Raw genomic sequence first — 20,995 nt, 5'->3', positions numbered from 1 at the left:
TGTCAGAGGAAATTCCTTCCTTGGAAACTTCATAACAAAACACTAAATGGTTTGTTTAGAGAGATTGGCTACATTTTCTAAGACACTTGATAGAAAATCATGAGATGGAAGCTTAAACAGATAGTTGGAATTACTTTGCTAATGTATTTGAGTAGATTAGTTCTTAAAAACCTTTTCGCTTCAGCGCATTTTTTTGTTCTATACATTTTCTATCCACATGTTATCCGAGCTTTTAATGTTAGTCTTAAGCTTTGTTACTCTCTAGATGTTTATAAAAAACAGTTATGCCAAGAGCAAAAGCTAAGTTCTGCTGCTAAAAGAAAATGTCATTAAATGTCACATTTTCTTCTTTTGCTTGCAGTTTTGATACTGGGAAATCTAACCACACCACTTCTAAAAATGGAGTAGATCATAGGGCTTGCTTGCTGAATCACTTAACTGGAAACCCAAAGCCACAAGGAGATAGTTGCCTTGAATTCTCCAGTAGAAAAAAATTCAGATTTAGATTGTGTGTTCCTTCTAATATAATTTGCTTAAAATTCACTGATCATTTTTTTAAGCAATGCAAGGCATTTTTTTTAACTTTGCTATAGAGGAAGTAAAAATACCAGGTCACATCTAAACATTTTTTTTCTTCAAATGTAGACAGTTGATATGATATTCATTTTAAAATGCCAGTATAAATATTTATCTTCTTTTGCCTTCATTTTCCTGAGGCCTTTAGTTTTTACTAGACATGTGGAAGAGACAAAAAGGAAAGGAGAAGGAGAAAACCAGATGTGGTCTCTCCTGCATCACTGGGTAGACACTGCTAGAAAGGAAATACTTTGAAAGGTCTTGAGCAGAGAATTAATAAAAGACATATTTTTAGGCCTGCTATTAAATTATGTAAATCCACTGGTTTATGTTTACGGATTTTTTTCTGATGCTGCAAGTTAACCTATTCAACATCTAAAATCCAGTGGAAGCCTATGGCAGGGGTGATTACTGACCATTTGCTTCATTCTGATACAGAAAATTCTAAAGTTTCATCTTTATTAAACTCTGGAGATAACTATATCTGGCTAAAAATAGGACAGCCAAGGTTTGCTATTGACTCAGTTTAATGCTTCATTTATTAATAAGCAACATAAAGGCCCAAGAAAAGTCATAAAGACATAACAAAAGTACTTGTCCAGTCTACTTAATAAATGTAAAGTGTGTCTGAAATCAGAATTTCACAAATAAATTATGATAATTATTTGGTGTATTAGCAAGTCTTTGGACAGATTTACAGCTGAATTCAGTAAATTCAGTGAATATATTTAGTGTATGAAGTAAAACAGAGTTTACCTAGAATGTAATGAAAATTCAGTTCCTACTAGCAGGTAATGTCTGTTACAGAGGAAGTGGTTTTAGTCTCTCTCTTCATTTATTCTTTGTACTCCCATCTCTGACTGAGAGCTGTAAAATTAATATAACAGAATCATTGTCCACCTCACACAAAATATTTTCTAATGACATAGTATCTCAGGAGTCTGTACATTTTTTGAAGAATTGGGTCACAATGGGTGTGATTTCCACAGTAACCAAAATGGTCCATCCTACTAAAATAACCATAACTAATACAGAATAAATCCATCACATCTGAGACAAAACTTTTAAATTGTCCTGCTTTGATATGAGTTGCATCCCATCTGACAGGGAATGAACCTTCCCTTACCCTGGGTTTTGTACCAAACAATTCTAAGGATGGGCACACTGTGGCCTTTCTCTACCACCCTCCACATCCATGGTGGGTCCCACCGACCGAGGTGGCTGACTGCTTTTTTTCATCCCAAGCAATTCAAGTAACAACTTTGGATTTTGCATTTGAAGGGGCCATCCAATCCTCCCCTTTCTCCAGTAGCTACAGGCTGCCTCCAAGGGTGGGTTCCTGTCCCAGGGCACAAGTGATAAATAGCTTAAGTTTTCCTTGGAGAGGTGAATAAAGTTTTATTACCTTGCTTTTGCTCTAAATAAGAGCCTGTCCAAAGGAAGTTGTGACAAACCAGTTCCATGATAATTTCAGTGAATTACAGCTGCTATGCCAAATGCACCCATTCAGTGTGATGGTGGAGTTATGCTTCCAGGTGAAAATACAGGAAGGGATTTCTGAGAAGTAAGGACGCTAAGATGCATAGGTAGTTCATAGTGCAGACAGATGGCTGGAGAGATTGCTTGACACTAGAACAATGGACTCCTTTAATGGGGGACAAAATTTGCTCCTCCAGAAATTCCTTGTCCCTCTGTAATGTTTAAAGATGGCCTTAGAACATAAGGTGTCCCTAGAAGGTCAACCCATTTGTCTGCGACCTCTCTCCCTCTCCATAGCTTCCAAGATAAGATAAGCTGAAGGTGCAGGGAGACTTCAAAGGGCAATATAATGAGTGCAGTTTGTATTCTTAAAAAATCCAGTAAATCCTTCATTTTGGGATGGAATGTATTTCCTTCCCTCTTCTACTATTGATGACTTCTCTAGCAAAAACAAAATGAAACAAAAATCCCAGACAAAGGACTACAGGTTTAAATTGCTAAAGTCTCAGTAATAAGGAAGACCAACATTGAGATTGTCTATGCAACCTTAATTTCAAGCTCTTGTGCATATTCGTTACGATGTCATTACTCCTTATGTAACTAAAAGCTACATTTCCTACACAGTTCTTCCCCTTTTTTCTTTTAGCAACCTTTCAGAGACTAGGAAAGTGTCATTTAAGGACTCAAAAGGAAGTCCACAAAGAGTTTCTTTCACTGCGTAAGGAAGCTGTGCAGTCATTAGCAGTGAAGCAGTGCTGCTGAGATCCAGGATCCAGAAACTCTCCTGTCCTTGCCACAGATTCCTACTATTGCCTGAAGCAAATAATTAATAATCTTCCTAAAGGCTGCTTGTGATGTTAGTATTTCTTTTCCTATAAGGACCACAGGGAAGATCAGCCATGAATGTGTAAAAGTTGCTCAAGAGAGTTCACCACCTTTATCCCTATCTCAGTACAGTGCCTGGATGATAGACAGTGGGCAAGACATGCAAACACAATGAATAGCCAAAAAAGGAAAAAAGGCTGAACTTTCATCTCATGTCGTGTTTGCCATCACTGAACACTGAATAAGGCAGGCTCTAAGGATAAACAGTATCCACTAATATCATAAAACATTTTGTCAAAACACAGACACAAAAGTTGCTGAATTAGCACTGGCTTTTCATAGCTTTGGCATCTCAGCAGTTGCAGCAAAGTTCTTTGAACTTAGAAAATTCTGTGATGTGTGCTGTGCCAAATGCTCATGTCAATAAAAGTGGCTTCAGTTTGCATGTGTTGTGCAAAGTGCCCAAAGCTGGCTGCAGAACAACAGTGGAAAATTCTGTCTTTAAATGGCCACTTTCTGCCTGTGAAATGATAACAAAACAGTTCCTGTGCCTTCCATAACAACTTCCATGCTCTTTCTTTTCCAAAGACCATCCTCCAACAAAAGTGTAAGGAGGCTGAGGAACACACTAGAAAGAGAATAACTTTGGGTTTGTCACTAACGTGCACTTTTCAATTCACAGCATATTCTTGCTGTGGCTTAAAACTTAACAGGAGTGGAAAGATAAGTATGAACCAAGCATAACTGACTTCTGCAATTTCTGTCCAGGCAAATTAAAGAGTCTATCCTGTTTAGGTATCATAAACTTTTAAATTTTATTGATGTATGCAGCAAGAACAAGACAAACTTGTCTGAAACTCTTCAGTTCCCCATTCTGATTCTCTGTTCAACACAGTGTGATCTTCAGTGCTATTTCTTGCAAATAAGATTTGTGTTTCAGCCAAAGGAACAATTTATTTGATTTTCAGCGTAATAACACATTTTTCACTTAAATTTCTACAACCTTTTGTATCAGAAAGTGTTAGCAAATGTCACAGTAAGTAAGAGCTAAACAAGACACATAACTATTGTAGCATTTTAGAAACTTTTCAAAATAAACATATGTTTCTGGCAAACCAGTGCTGTATGCACATTCCCCTTTGGCTGTAGAACCGAACATTTTTTTTCTTGATGCATATTTACATAAAAGACTTTTTCGTTGAGCAGTGTGAGCCAAATCCTAGCTGAAATATTTGGAGCCCATTCATTACTTTTGACACCCATCTAGTGGACACAACACAGTATCACAAGATAAAATTCCTGTCACAACAGCCATGTTCAAGTCTTGCATATACTTGTAGTTTCTGGTGTGCAAACCCAGCAGATGAAACTGTAATTTTATGTAATAGACTTTTAAATATTAAACAATCACTATTTTGTAATTGCGACAGTGAAATCATTCATAGAAGACTGCCTTCGTTTCTGACTGAGAGGAATAAGACTGGTAATAAAATATTCATATCATGTCCACAAAAGGTGGGTGAAGAAAATAAAACAAAACTGCAAACAAAACAATATGTTCCTTCAGTCCAATAAAATACTTTTTAATTGGTTGAATAGGTGAGTTCACTGTTAAAGAAATTCATTTAATAGTCACTAGTTAATGAAAATTTTCCTGCTGTGAGAGAGACTTACCTGTACCTTCATTTATTTCTCTCCCACTTTTAACTTTTACTTTAGAGGTTTCGGACAAGCTTATATATATTTTAAACAATACTGCCATTGCAGAAGTTAGTCTTATTGAGCACAGGAGTAAACAATCCTCTTCCATTTTATCCAAAATTTGATGAAAGGTCTGCCCTGCTGCTCTCAATAGAAAAACAGAACATTCAGCCTGTGTGTTGTTTAAGAGTCTGTTTGTTCTTGCAGCTTTTTAAAGAAAAAAAAACATTTAGGCAATGAAATAAAAGCATTAGGAATTTGGATAGAGTGAGCTCACGGATGTTCCAAACCCTTCATTGGCAATGTAAGTATTTTGTGTCCCTGTAATACTCAAGACTTCAAACTCAAAAGATGTTGATTGCTAGTGAATAATAGTAGTCATGCTAGTAGTAATGGCAATATGGTTATTCACTTATGTCACTATAAGCTGCCAAGGATATTTCACTGTAGTATTCATGCTATCTTGCCCTTTTGAATATGTTTTTCAGTATTTTTTGTGAGCACTTTTAACAATGATCTCAAAGATGCAATGAACAGGGAAGATGAAGTACAATGAGGAGCTTTGCATTGTCCAAAACCATCCAGCAGGCTAGCGGCAGAACTCTCATTTGATGTTTTAGGGATTAAGCTTTGTTATCTTGAGATTAATAATGTTGTGTAGTACTAGGAAATTTGAGGATACAGAAAAACTATTCAGGCATAGTCAAAAGTAATCAAATACGGGAACAAGTATATGTGTTAGGATTTACTGGCAGTGAATTTTTCTGAAAACTATGGTGAAGAGAGGATTGAATTGCTAAGCTCTCTTGAAGTTTAATAACATTTTCTGAATATTTAAAACAAAACCAAAACCAATGCTTTTTACATTCAAACAGTGAAAGGTGTATACAAAATAAATAATATAGTCTGAAAGCAGCAGAAGTCTTGAAGTTCCAGGAATATTTGCAAAGTAACAGCGAAACAATGAAATAAAACAGGAAACCAAGGTACATTCGCTGCCAGACGATGTGCATCTCTGCCAAAATATGCAGTGTATGTTTATTTGATTAGTTCATTTAACGAAGACAAAAAGGCCATGGGAATGCTGTCACTTCACTAAAACATTAAAGCAGCATCCTCCCTGCAACCTCAGGTCAATGGCAGATAACAGAAAGAAACAAGCTAAAGGAGAGTAATATGTACCTGCTGTGACACCTGTGCCAGGCTGAAGGCTAATCAGCAGCTGACATGCACTGTATGCTTTCTCTTCCGCTGTCATTAGATATTATTGAAAACCAGTGGGTGTCCTTCACTTGAACATTTTTTTTTTCAAAATTAGTACTTTAGATGGCTTAATTACAAATACATATTATGATGTTAACACTCATATTGGACAAGTCATGTGAAAGATCCTCTGTTCATCCCTCATTCATAAATGCTGTAGCACTACTATTTAAGTTCCCATTAGTGAGGAAAATGAGCCCAAGTAGCTATAAACCAACATCTCATGTGCATCTTTCGTACCCTGCTGTAAAACTAAAATTGATCTTTGGTTTTAGAGAGGTAACCAATTAGGGAAACAAAAGTCATCTTCCACTCCTGGCTGGAAAAAATGTGCTCCATCCCATCAGATGGAGATATAATCTTGCTAATCCAAACATTCGTAACCTCTCAGATTGCATACCACAACCCATTGAGTCTAAAACAGAGCCACATGCTCTGAAAAGGTTCCCTATGGAACCAAATGCAGCTGTTGGGCTGCTAAGCAACACGTGTTGCCATGAGCACATCCTCCCAGCACTGCCCACCCTGTGCTAGTTTCTAATTGATGGCAGAGTCCCGTTCAAGGCCTTTGCACTGTTTTTCAAAGCTGTTTGGGGAAACGTCACAGACTACATGAAAGAGCATTTTCTCTCTCCTCTTTCTTTCTCTCCTCTCACCCTTCAGCCTCTCATGATGGCAGTGTTCCCTAGGAATTATAAGCCTGTTTACCACTCTTAGTACCAAATAGCTGGAAGTGCTGGATCTAAACTGTGTAGTTCAAAGACACGAATAGCTGTAGAGGTCATGCTGTTTGGCAGTGAGCAAAGAGCTCGTTTCTTGAATCTGTTTGTAAAATAGAAACTGATGCATGCAAACATGCCCAAGTACACACATACACCATAATCCTACCCCAGCAGTTTGTTTATTGGAATAAGACAAAATATGTTATTGAAATATTTGGGTAGTAATGAAATATTAGGGTTGAGTACTTGATAATGAAAGAGGCCTCAACTGCCTCAACAGTGAGAGACCAGATAATGAGAGTCTAGCTCAGGAGAGATGGGGCCTGAGGAAGAACACAATGAAACATCATGTTTTCTCAGGTGTGGAGATCATGGATACTCTGCATGCAGAGAAGCATAAGGCTTCCTGTATTCCTAATAGTGGTAGTTTTTTTCCTCTACCAAATTTCTTTCCCTTCAGGATTGTTCTTTTTGGTTATCAGCAGTGTGCCTTCATTTTTCACTTAGTAGCGGTCTTTACTTCCCCATTATTATCAAGAAGTAATTACCTAGTGATAAAGTTGCCAGGTGTTTATTAATTTCAAAATTCTTATGTCAATGGCATAAATATTTTTCTCTTTTCTTTTTGCAGTTTCGATGTAGACAATGGTACATCATCGGGACGAAGTCCCTTGGACCCCATGACGAGCCCTGGATCAGGGCTAATTCTTCAGGCAAATTTTGTCCACAGTCAACGTAGAGAGTCTTTCCTTTACCGGTCAGACAGTGACTATGATCTTTCTCCAAAGTCCATGTCCAGGAACTCCTCCATTGCTAGTGATATGTAAGTACATTATAAAATACTTTTAGCCTATGTTTTGTCCTCTGTCTTAAGATTTTTCCAGCAACCAGAAATTTATTTTGTAATCACTTGTGCTACAGAAGTCATGTATAATTGTTTATTTCTTTAATGAAGCTTGCATATGTTTCTGCACTTTCTGAAAGTAAGAATGAGGGTGTATTTAATGTCTTTATGTGCTTTGTTAGTTTTGACAGGGTAGTAAAGACAGTCAGCACTGGTGTATCAAAACACTAAGGAGAGCTCTGATTTTCTGGCTATTAAGTTCTTTTCAAGAGAAGGAATACAAACTCAATTTCTGCTTCTTAATGTTCTTAAGAAAAATATACTATCTATTTGCACCAGGTACTTTTAGGTTTTTAGAGAAAGGTTTCCACCTGGCAGAAATTAATAAATTCAAGAGAGGCAAAAATTATTCCAAATACCCTTTTAAATAAAAGGCTTAGTTAGTAAGCTTTTGCCCAATTTTGTGACCAATCCATCTTGTCTTGCCATAAGGAAAAATGCATTTCACCTGCAAATAGTGACCCCTTCTAGCAAATTTTCCTCTAGCAGATAACCTTTCTTTTAGATGGACAATAGTGACAATAGCTTTTAATGTGGCACCTGAGCCAGGATACCATTTGGGAAGACTTTTACATTCAGAGGGGCAACCCAGGTCACTGTGTTGCTTAGATGAGTCATTTCAATTAAGAATTCAATTAGTGCTCCATCCTTGAACTTGTAATCCACTTCTGCATTTCCTAGAATTCTGGGTAATATTTCAGTACATGGCAGTAAATTGGATAAACAATTGAATTACTGAGACACTGAGCACACTTTTTTCTTTTGGATATTTTTATTTATTCTTCCTTTCAAAATTTACTTAAAATGCATCTGCATATAAAATTTATTTTATCTCACATCTGGATAGATTTTCACAGTCTCCTGTCACAGAGGAACTGTTGTACTAAGGTAAATATTGCTGCCACTGTTTAGAGTGGAAGCACATTAGGAAATGTAAAAGGAAAGTTGTTTTAACCATGGAATATTAATAATATATCAGTAAGCCTAATTATAATAAGCTTAATTATATCACAGAAATGAAGTAAAAGAAAGCCAAGGAATGAAAGAGGGGAAAGTTTACAAAGATAAGATAGTGAGGAGAAAAGAAGAAAGGAAAGAAGGAAAGAGAGAGGGGAGAGGGAGTGGGAGAGGGAGTGGGAGAGGGAAGAGGAAAGGGAAAGAGAAAGGGAAAGGGAAAGGGAAAGGGAAAGGGAAAGGGAAAGGATACCACAAATCTCTTTATATATGGTTTCAAGGAGAAACTGGATGTGCTCGTGGAAGGGAAACTCACTGAAGATTATTAAAATAGAGAAACCACTCTGGTTCAGGACATTCTTAAATGAGGTGGAGGCTGGAAGAGTTGTCAGGGGAAATATCACACAAATTTTAGATTACTCCCAAATAATCTTATTTCACTTTTGCGTCTATCTACATGATTAATTTGAAAAACTGCGTGTTTCTTAAGCACAAGCAAAATACATTACATAACATATACATCATTCAAGTAATGTAGATTAGTTAATTGTTCATAACAGTTTAACTTAGTATCCCTTGATTCTTCAGTAGTTGAGCTACCAACCTCAAGATTTTATCTTGTAAAGTAAAATAGAAAGCAAAAGGCATTCATCTTTTATTTGGACGGGGTATAACATGAAGATTTCTGCCATTTCCATTACTCTCAAATAGTAGGCTTACAATAATACATTCCACTTCAGTATCAACAGATAAAACAGAAACAAGATTTTACTCAAATATGGGATGTCATGATCAAAGACACCCAGTGGATGGCAGTGCTAAGGTACTGAATTCATCGTTCTGTCATTATTTATTATTTGCACTGCTGCAGCAGCTCTGAGCTCCATCTGAGGAAGGGAATATGGTCATGCTCAAGTCTTTGCAAGCCCAAGATGAAACAATGGGGCGTGCCACGAAGAACTTCAAAGTTGAAGCATAAGATGATAATTGAGAGACTGGTACAGTCAGATACTGTCCCCGGGAGAAGTTACAATGTGGGTCCCTGTGCCCCGAGTAGTAAACCTCACAGAGCAAGCAAAGAGAGTTTCATTCAGTGAGCTGAGATGGAAAGGGACAGAAACATAGGCAGAGAAGGGGGAAGTGGAATGTTTTTTAAAAACCAGAGAGACTAAAGTATATTTAAAACTTAGGAGCCAGTTTAGCTGAGGAAAAGAACAAAAGATGGGATGAGTGCAAGTTTGCTCAGATGAGAGAAGGTTAGTGGAACAAATCTGGGTGCAGTTAAGGCACTGAAAGAGGCAGAAAAAGCAGCTGCCTGGTGAGAAAGAAAATAAAAATAAAAAGGAGTGCGAGTCAGTAACATGTTCTTTTCAATTTTCTCTTGGAAGAAATAGCATGGTCCTAGTGAAGAACAAAGGCAGAACATGAGATGATACGAGGAGGTAAGAAAAAGCCATTCAAGGTTGTGAACTGGAGAGGCAGGTGGTTTAGACAGAAAGATGTAAGGTCCAAGGCAGAAGAAGACAGATGCATTGTAAAGCCTGGCTATGGGAATTCCAGCAGAGAGATGAGGATATGCAAGAGAAAGAGAAGTGAATGGGCAAGCCAGTAAGGATAAGCGAGACAATATGAGGCCCTACAGGGCAGAATCTGTGATGAGAGACAGGAAAACAAGTTCAAAGGGGAGGAGAATAAAGAACAGAAAACAACACCACAATCAAAGTCCCCAGCAGCACTGTTGCAACATAGAGAAAAAAGGAAACAAGCTCGCTGAAAGATGAGTAAAATCATCAGTGTTGTACTGAGAGAATTGTCAGGCTTATGTTTGAAGACATCAGTGAAGCAGAGAGCTTTGAACATGGGTGTCTTGCAGAAGTGGCCCGATTACTTAATACTCACCTGTTGGAACTGCTGCTGCTGCTCAGAGCTTGCAAATGCAGAAAGAGGCAGCAGCAGTAAACATTTTTGTGTCTTTCTTGCTAAGGGGTCACTGCTCTGATTAACAAAGCATGAGACAGAATTTGTAGAGAATCTGCATTTTAGCAAAAAGAGGTCCTAACCATGTTAAAAAATGGGTTCTTCAATGAAATCATTAGCACTCTCATGGACACCAAGAAAGAAGCCAATATGCAGTCCACCACCTAGGGCAGAGCCCATGTTTTAACTACCACTCTAAAGGGAGAAAAGCATGTGCAGTCCCCCTGTGAGACTGAAGAAGCAGACCAGAGTGTAGCAGAACAGATCAGAGGACCAAGGCACTCTCGGTACAGAAGACTGTCCGAGTTCCACTGTGTCTTCTGAAAGTATTATATCTAGGGCTAAAGATATGTGACAATAAGCGCTCCTTAAGTCTACCATTTTTGTGTTTCCACAGAACACAGCTCAGAGGCAACATCCTGGTCTTTTCAGGACTTGGCCGACTGAATATCACTCAGTAAAAAAAGGAGACTGGGTGGGGAGTTTTATGGGCTTCTTTAGAGAGTCTCAGCACTGTTTCCTCAATCAGGACAAATATCAGTATAAGCTCTAATTAGTATAATTACAGGAAATGTTCAGATTTCTATTAAAGCTTGCTTCCATCTCTTAAGCACCAGAACCCAGCCAAGGAGCACTGACCATAGGGACCTGCAGGGTCATTAGCTTGCTGATCTGCTAAATGTGCAAATGGTCACCAGTACAGCCATTCCCCAAACCGGCCAGCCTACTGCTATTCTGCCAATACCTTCCATAGGTAGTAGCATCCCTCTGCTGCTATCCCTGGTAAAACAAATGTCAAGAGGATGCAATTTACTCCAGGATTTTTTTCCCTAGAATTACAGTATTATCCTGCCTTCTCCTACACGACATGCTACTTTGTAGACTGTATTTGAATGTATCTGTAAACCTTGGCTCCACATTTACTGAAAAAACAAAACAAAACAAAACGACAACAACAAAACAAAACAAACCAACAAACAAAAACCAAATAACAACAACGAAACAAAAACACAAACAAAACAACAACAAAAACACAAAGAAAACCCCCCCCACACACAAAAAAACCCCACCACCTCTTGGAATAATAAAACCCAAATGTGAACTACTTCAGAACAAAGAGAACCTCTGTAGTCTGATAAACATGGATACTGACAGAGATTTGGATTGTTTTATCAGGATGAATTATGCTCTTCTTCAACAGCTGGAGAAACAGTTGGGGTGAGGGGGTGTATTTTTTCCCTAAATAAATGTAATTTTGCAAAGAATAAAGAATAAGATAATTGTTCTGGCTGCAAAAATTACCTTAAATAAAGGGAAATTCCAAGGCAGGGAGTTCCCTTATTTATCAGTGACTGGCAGGTCTGGTCTTGCCATGAAGCTGCAAACAAACTGAAATATCCCTTTAACTGACATGTGGAATAACTGCCAGAGAAAAGAATTTTCGAGGTAAATTCACACACATTTTCCAGTTCTCGACAGTCTGCTCAGCTTTTAAAAAACTGCACTGTATTCAATCTGAATCAGATTTACAAAGAGAATGTACTTTAAAGTAATGGGAGACAAAGATGGCAAACCTGGACAGTTAATACAGTTCACCTGAGCCTTTAATATACCAGTAAAATAATGAAATGAAGATAAATTTTCTCATACAGAGCAAGAAGCCAAATTACCAGTGATACAGCTTATTGCTCTATTTCTGAGCCAGAAAGGCCTGGATTTATTCATAAAACTATGCATCTGAAGTTAGGGAGAAAAAGAAAAAATGCTTTTCCCTGAAAGGTTCTGACCAAGACTCTAGGACAGCACAAAAGACATGCAGTTACTAAGCAGAGTAATTGCACCTCAGGTTAACAAATTAGAAATAATTGTCTTTCTTTCCAGATAAACTGCTATTGAAATTTCTCACAATTCATCAGATTCTTGTATCAGAATCTGTGATATTACTATATGGAAGAGCCAAAAAGAGATAGCTAAACTTCAAAGTCCAGCCTACTTAAAAAAATATATTTTAAGATACATTTTCTATGTGTATTTCCTCCTAGAAACAATTTTTAATGAAAAAATGTAATGAAGTGCTTGAAATATTTATTTGTCCATGGAAAGAAATGTACTTACATGACTTTATCAAAAACAGGCCAATATTTTGTGTCATTGGCTTCACTTTTTTGTTCCTAAGACCTTTAATTTGAATAAATCTCCAGGTTGCAGCTTAAATTAAGCTAAATAATCAGTAAGTAATTTAAAATATTTTTTGAGTTATAAAAACAAACATTTTGAAAAAAGACTACTGTGTCCTTTCTAGTTGCTTGGAACATTTTACAAATGGAATCTAAAACAAAGAGCTCAGTGATATCTGGTTTGCTTAGATTTAAATAATAAGTTTGCGCTGACTTCATTTGTTGATCAGGAAATAAGTTACTCTGTAAACAAAAAGAGAATATTTTCGCATTGAGAAGGATTAATTCGATCTGGTTTTTAATTCAGATGATTCTAAGTTATTCTAATAGGCATTTATATGGTTATTGAATTGGGATTTTTTTTTGGTGAAATGCAAATTGATTTTATCTTATGTTCAGATAACACAGAATCATTATTGGTTTTATATCTGAATTCTAAAACCTAATAATTTTCCAAATAAAAGTCTTAGTTGTTAATCACATCACTTCTCCTTCAAACACTTTTAACATATCAGGCTTTTTTTCCCCTTCACTGGCAATAATGGGTGTTTGAAACAAAACGGCAAGTTACTGCTCCTGTGTTAAACAAAGCAGACTGAATTCCTAAACCCCCACAGTCAAAGGTGTGGTGTTATTAAAAACATGGTACCAAACACAATTCTTAGCTGGGATTTCAGCTGAATCACATCACCACTCACTTCTATGCTTGCTGCAGTGGAGGGGAGAGAGCATGGGTGTGTTTTGTGTGTGCCCATGTGTGCATGAGGTACTGAAGGATGGGAGCAGTGCGGAGAAAGAGACCTTTGTGAAGAAGGACTCGAATGTTTTGGGGGATGTCTCTTAGACTGGTTTTCTAGCTCAGTCGTCACCTACATGCACAGTCTGAATTTATTACACAACCCAGAAGAACATTAGTTCTTATTTCACCCCTCAGGGCACAAAGAACACTCTGTATGCTTGCCATGGTGCTAATGTTGTGTTAGCTGTAGAGTTTGTTCCTTGAAAATGGACAATCTGAAATTCTGATGGGTTTGCCTTGGTTTTGTTCAAGTCTTCTTGTTTCTTCTTAGATATGTACATTTAGGGGCCTCTGAATTAGGTTAAGAGACCCTTTTTTCTAAACCTTGAAGCTGAGACAATCTTCCTGTGGCTGGCTGAGAGCAAGCTCACTCAGGCTGAGAGCAAGCTCACTCAAGCTCACTCACCTTAAGCAGGTGCTGTTCTCAGCAGCTCTGCCCTCATTTCTTTGAAAGGAAATCTTTCAGCCTGTATCAGCAGGAGATTCACAGGGAAACTCATGTATTCTTGTTCTTCAGAAGTAACACAATCATATCATTCCTCAGCACTTAAGCGTAAGGGGTAGGGACAAGCAAGTAAGCAAATATCTCCTGCTTAAAAGCAGTTCAAGGTTTATTTTTATTTGCAACAAGCTAAGAGTTTATGTGTGTTAGCTAATGCAATCAAAACTGATTAATAGTAACTCATTAAGCTGCACTAACTTGATTGCTTCCAGCGATGTGTGCACACCCACTCATTAATTTTCGCTACCTCTAGCAGAAAACAAACCTATCCTTTAGTCACTGATGCTTGTTAGTTTGACAGCCTTGCTTAGAGCTAAATTATGATTTCTGTTGTATGAGCAGTCCCGCAATAGCACTTCTGAATTGTCCTGGACTCTTCTGATTTAGTTCAGCTCTTTTCTGGTTCGAAGTCTTACAGCCTCTGACTTACACCAGCCCCTCCTTTAACACATAAACCAAACTGCTGCACTGCTGTAGCTTCTTTTCCCTTGCATTGCCTCAGTGACTCCCAGCCAGACCACTGTGTCACCTATGCCAGTGAAACAGTCTCGGAAGTCCACGTTCTGTTTATCTTTAGGGCTGAACAATTCTCTGTCAGAATTAATGCAGGACAGTTGCTCAGAGTCATCCACCATTCACACAGAATCACAGAATGTTAGAGATTGGAAGGGACCTTGAAAGATCATCTAGTCCAATCCCCTTGCCGGAGCAGGAACACCCAGATGAGGTTACACAGGAAGGTGTCCAGGCGGGTTTTGAATGTCTCCAGAGAAGGAGACTCCACAACCTCCCTGGGCAGCCTGTTCCAGTGTTCTGTCACCCTCACCGTGAAGAAGTTTCTTCTCGTATTTAAGTGGAACCTCCTATGTTGCAGCTTGCACCCATTGCCCCTTGTCTTATCATTGGTTGTCACTGACAAGAGCCTGGCTCTATCCTTGTGACACTCACCCTTTACATATTTATAAACATTAATGCGGTCACCCCTCAGTCTCCTCTTCTCCAAGCTAAAGAAACCCAGCTCACTCAGCCTTTCCTTGTGAGGGAGATGCTCCACTCCCTTCATCATCTTTGTGGCCCTGTGCTGGACTCTCTCCAGCAGTTCCCTGTCCTTCTTGAACTGAGGGGCCCAGAGATGGACACAATATTCCAGATGCGGTCTCACCAGGGCAGAGTAGAGGGGAAGGAGAACCTCTCTCGACCTGCTAACCACCCCCCTTCTAATGCACACCAGGATGCTTTTGGCCTTCTTGGCCACAAGGGCACAGTGCTGGCTCATGGTCATCCTGCTGTACAGCAAGACCTCCAGGTCCCTTTCCCCTAGCCTGCTCTCCAGAAGGTCACTCCCCAACTAGACTCTGTCCCACTGACCACAACTCTCTGGCTTCTTTTCTTCAGCCAGTTCCCAGGCCACCTCACTACCCAATCATCCAGACCACACTCCCTCAGTTTAGCTGCGAGGATGCTGTGGGAGACAGTGTCAAATGCTTTACTGAAATCAAAATAGACCATATCCACTGCGTTATCATCATCTATCCACCTGGTTATGCCTTCATAAAAGGCTATGAGGTTGGTTAAGTGTCACTTCCCCTTGGTGAAGCCACGCCGACTGCCCCTAATGACCCTCTTATCCTTGATATGCCCTGAGACAGCACCAAGGATAAGTTGTTCCATCACCTTTCTGAAGATGGCAATGAAGCTGACAGGTCTATAGTTACCCAGATCCTCTTTCTTGCACTTTTTGAAGACTGGAGTGACATTTGCTTTCCTCCAGTCCTCAGGCACCTCTCCCATTCCCCACAACTTACTGAAGATGATGGAGAGTGGCCTAGCAATAACTTCAGCCAGCTCCCTCAGCACCTGCAGGTGCACCCCACCTGGACCCATGGATTTATGGATGTCCAGATTACTTAACTGGTCCTTAACTCAGTCCTCATCAACTAAGGCAAACTCCTCCATTGTCCTGACTCCCTCTGGAGCCTCAGGGGTACGGGGCTCCTCAGGACAGCCTCCGGCAGAGTAGACAGAGACAAAGAAGGCATTCAGTAACTCTACCTTCTCTGTATCTTCTGTCACCAGGACATCCACCTCATTCACCAGTGGGCCTACATTGCTTCTAGTGTTAGTTTTATCTGCCATGTATTTGAAGAAGCTCTTCCTGTTGTCCTTGACCCCGCTCACCAGGTTTAATTCTAAGGAGGCTTTAGCTTTCCTAGTTGCCTCCCTACATCCTCTGACAACAGCCTTATGTTCTCCCCAAGTGGCCAGCCCCTCCTTCCATGATCTGTAAACTCTCCTCTTCCACTTGAGTCTGCACAGTAGCTCCCTGTTTAACCAAGCATGTCTTCTGGCTCCCTTCTTTGGCTTCCTACCTGTTGGGATGCTCTGATCTTGAGCTTGGAAGAAGCAGTCCTTGAATGCTAACCAACTATCTTGAGCCCCTTTACATTCAAGTACCCTGTCCCATGGGATTTCCCTTTGCAATTGCTTGAAAAGGCCAAAGTTGTGTTCATCCAGTGTTCATCAATACTACAGCATTGTCCCGCTGGTGCAGGCCCAGCTACAGCCCCATCTGCCTTCAAATCTAGTTTAAAGCTCTCCAAATTAGCCCTCCTAATTCCTGTCCCAGCATCCTTTTGCCCCTGTGAGATAAACCTTTCCCATGTATTACTGTCTGTTCTGGTATCTTTTGGAATCCAAAGCCCTGCCTGTAGCACCAGTCTTGTAGCCAAGCATTTATGGACTGGATCCTTCTATTCTGTCCCACATCATCACCCGAAAATGGAAGGAGGGAAGAGAAAATCACTTGCGCCCCAGACTCTTTCACCAACTGTCCCAAGGCTCTGAAGTCTTCTTCATTCCCCTCAGACTACAGGATGCAGCTTCCTCCCCACCTGTCTGGAAGATCAGCAGGGGGTAGTAATCTGTCAAGTGCAGCAGGCTGGGGAGTGCCCTGGTGATATCCCTGATCTGGGCTCCAGGTACTGCACACTTCCCTGTGATGAGGATCAACTCTGCATATTGGGCCCTCTGTTCCTCTCAGAAGGGAATTGCTCCTACAATTACCCTTCTTTCTTTCTTATCGGAAGCAGTCCTGAGGCATGTTATCAACTGCCTCTTCCTATTTAACATCGTAGACAGGCCTTCCATCACATCCTCACCTCTCCTTCAAGATCCAGGGCCTCAAATCAATTATGCAGGGGCACCGGGGGAAGAAAAGCAGGTAGGCAGGGGGGTTGTCCACAGAACCAAACTGGAACTTCCTCTGTCAGCTAAATGGTCTGATATATGTTTAAAGCATTGAACCTTGGTAAACTGTTTGGGGCAATATGATACAGGTGATTCCTTGAGTTGTCCTGTGTTTTCATATCTCGCACATCATGCTGGCATCCTTCTGTAATGGCCCACTACATCAGTACCTACAGGATTTCCTCAGGCAGATACCAGGTCAGATGTACAAGTGCAGTCTCTTTGGAAAATGTTTAAGCATTCTGACCAAGGAAGTAGCTGGGTCTGACACAAGAGGCCTTGATCTTCCTTGAACTCTTGCAGAGGTACTGTGATACTTTCATGGGACACAGAAGAAGCCTGATAGTGTTCCTGTAGTTTATTATACAGAATAGGGAAAAATAGTAATAATTCCCGTGCTTTGAGTTAGTCAGCTGATTCTAATTCCAGCCCATCCAGCAATCCTGAATGAAGCTTCTTGATTAACAGGTCTTGGTTCAGATCACCATCACTGAGACACAGTTAGCTCCTCTTGTCACCCAGCAAAGTGTCTTGTTTTTATACTGCTCAAAAATGCAGGTGCTGTGATATGGAGCCGGTGACGCACAGTAAAGTACACAGGTAGCTAGATAATACTTCCTGATACTGCCTGGACTAAATCTCAAACTACTGAGTTAAAAACACCTTGATATTCAGCATTTCTTTCCAGTCCTTTAGTCTGTAGTGGATATGTTCATTCTGTCTTTCCAAGCCTTGAGAGAGCTCCTCACCTAGGGTGCTAATGTAGTTCAATTGGAAATAAGATTGTCATTTAGGTGACCTAACACTAATGACTTCAACAGAACGAACTCCAACTATTCAAAGGTTTCTTTGAAACCTAATAGAGTGTACCCTCAGGAACTGACATGCTAAAAAGCTGGCATGAAAAATTAAAGTGCTTTCTTGTACAAAATATCCCATATATAGCTGGAAAGCTCCAAATATATTATTATGTGGCATATCTTGGTGTGTATTAGCTGTGTGTAATAATCCATATATTTTGAGCTGTCTTTTGGATCTCTGATCATAAAGCAGCCAAGTATTGTTTTCTTCATCAACATGCCATAATGGAGTAACTTGATTTGTGGCCCATATGAAGTTATTTGGGGTGTTTAGAAACACATATCTGCAGTATTTGCTAGTGAGATTTATGCTGGATAAAGGTTTTTTCCCATTTGATGTTTTTTCCTAAATCTAACTTGGTTAGTTAGATAGTGCAAGGAGAACTACTATAACCAGCCTTTCTTTTGGCTGGGATAATGGCCTTTTCAGGGGTTGTGGCTTTTCCAAGACAATCCTCTTCCATCTGGTTAAGCTCAGTCAAAAATAAGTAGATTGAGCTCTCCAGAACTCCAATATTACAACAATATTTTTGACTATTTAGGGCAGGCTTTGTTGCTATATTAGAAAGAAGTATCAGGAGAACATAACTGCACAGTGTTATATAAAATGTGGTGTTCAGAAACATTCAGACAATAGTTGATCAGAGTCTGCTTCATTCAGGGCCAAATTTCTGTCTACTGTGGGATAGAACAAGTGGTTTTGAGTAGCTCTTCACAAAAATCCTTTAAGGTACATGGTCCCAGAAATAAAGAAATGCTCCAAGAAAAACAACCCCCTGTTTGTAGTTCATGACTCCCTCAACAATTTCAACTGCTTGCTCTCTCAACTCTAAATCCCAACCTGCCCACAGTGTTGCAGACTCCAGCTGCTGCCTTAAGTGCCTGATCAGCCTCCAAATGGTGCTCAGACTTTCAATGAGTTGCAAATCACTGAGAATTCACTGAGTGTCTGGGAAAAGCTTTAATCCAGTTTCTGACATTCTCCATAATGCGGGCACAACACTAAGAGGTGCTGCTTATTCCCAGTCAGCCTTAGCTTTTGGAGCCAGGCCAGAGCTATCTCATATTAGGACTAAAAAATAGTTTTCAAAGTCTTTGGAAATTGAAATGACATGACTTAAACACTATTCCTGCAGAATAAACTAATTTGGAGAACTGTGATTTCTGACTCCACAAAATCAATATTACAAACCAACCCATCTGGATTTTCCAAACACAGATAATGATAAAATGCAAGCTACATGTAGCAGCCAGCCACCACCCCTGTTCACTGTCCTTTGAGCACAGCTTCTGCTGGCTAGTGTCATTACATGATATTTCTATTAGTGTATCACAGCACAACCTAGAATCCGATTTAATTTCTACTAAAATCTGAATCTGGGCAATGTGCATGTTTTCAGCATACCTAATTCATATGTTTCTTACGTGTTTATTTGGCTGCACCTATAAAATGTTATTTGGGAAAAAAATATCCTAGCAATTAGGGTAAATTATCATCTTACTCTTTGTTCTCCGTTTGTGATTTTGCACATAGTATGTTCATATTCCAGCTTATGTGCAAGCAAAATATGAATGTCTCATCTAAGCTGTATTTATAGCATGTTGTTGGACAGTAAGTCTGAATCAGCCTTATATACAGAAATTAGTGGATGTCACATTTAATCCCAGTTTAGCTGTATACACTGCAGAAGGAGGCTGCAATAGATTTTCTGGTTGAATTAGGAGACTACTTTCATGTTAGTCTTCTTTCCTAATTTATATGTTATATGTAGACAGTACGTATTTTACTCTTGCTTTTATGTTTGCTATGTTTCTATATTAATTAAAAAAATGCCCCAAAACAACTCAGTAAAAATTAAGTCAATTCTTGTGACAATGTGACAAAAGCCGCAGTTCTTGCTGTGGAGCACAGTGTGGGGATTCCAGACAGCCACTGTCCCCTAGGGCTTTTAAAACTCTGTTGGCAGCTTTATTCTTTCAAATAGGTTATGTCCCAAGTTTGTAGCCAGAGAATCCAACACAGACTATGCCAGTTGGGTTTAAAGCCTGGCTGGCATCCTCAGCCAGTACTTCTCTTGAGGAGCTAAGTGAGTTTTTAATTCAAATGGAGGACTGTGGCAAACCACTGATACAAAGTATCAAGATTCTTTCCACTAGTCATATAATTTATGGTATAAAAATTGTATCAAGATTAACCAGGAATTTTATTTTGACTGTATCTTCTCCATAAGAATGTCAAACTGGTGTTCATATCTTTAATACATTTCTCCCCTTAGACAGAGGTCTTGTTTATCTTGTTTATGTCTCACATCAGCATAGAATCATGGAATCATAGAATGTCCTGAATTGGCAGGGACACACGAGGATCATCAAGTCCAGCTCCTGTCCCTGCATATGACAACCCCACAGTTCACACCGTGTGTCTGAGGGCATTGTCCAGTCTCTTCTTGAACATTGTCAGACTTGGGGCCGTGACACCTCTCTGGGGAGCCTGTTCTGGTGCTCCACCACCCTCTGGGTAAAGAACCTTTTCCTAATGCCCAACGTAAACCTCCCCTGACGCATCTTCCTGCCATTCCCTCAGGTCCTATCATTGGTCACCAGAGAGAAGAGATCAGCGCCTGCCCCTCCTCCTCCCCTTATAAGGAAGCTGTAGACCGTGATGAGGTCTCCTTTCAGTCTCCTGTTCTCCAGGCTGAACAAATCAAGTGACTTTAGTTGCTCCTCATATGGCTTCCACTCCAAACCTTTCACCAACTTCATAGCCCTCTTCTGGACACCCTCCAGTAGCTCTATATATCCTTTTTATCTTATGGTGCCCAGAACTGCACCCAGTGCTCCAGGTGAGGCCGCACCAGTGCAGAGCAGAGCGGGACAATCCCCTCCCTGCCCGGCTGGCCGTGCTGTGCTGGATGCACCCAGGACACGGTTGCCCTCTTGGCTGCCAGGGCACACTGCTGGCTCATGTTCAACTTGCCATCAGTCAGAACCCCCAGATCCTTCTCCACAG

At 39.9% G+C, this 20,995-nt stretch overlaps 1 protein-coding gene across 2 annotated transcripts in view; it reads left to right on the top strand.

Moving 5' to 3' along the window:
* Positions 1-20,995, top strand: part of PDE4D (phosphodiesterase 4D) — a 351,064-nt gene that overhangs the window by 226,165 nt on the left and 103,904 nt on the right. For both annotated transcript variants that reach the window (XM_065655406.1, XM_065655407.1), the window contains exon 2: positions 7,198-7,389. In XM_065655406.1, the coding sequence (XP_065511478.1) occupies positions 7,198-7,389 (192 nt within the window). The remainder of the gene's footprint in view (positions 1-7,197; positions 7,390-20,995) is intronic.

The sequence above is a fragment of the Caloenas nicobarica genome, chromosome Z (assembly GCF_036013445.1).
Source record: "Caloenas nicobarica isolate bCalNic1 chromosome Z, bCalNic1.hap1, whole genome shotgun sequence".
Lineage (NCBI taxonomy): Eukaryota > Metazoa > Chordata > Aves > Columbiformes > Columbidae > Caloenas > Caloenas nicobarica.
Note: the sequence above shows the minus strand (reverse complement) of the source record. Positions and strands in the feature narration are given on the sequence as shown.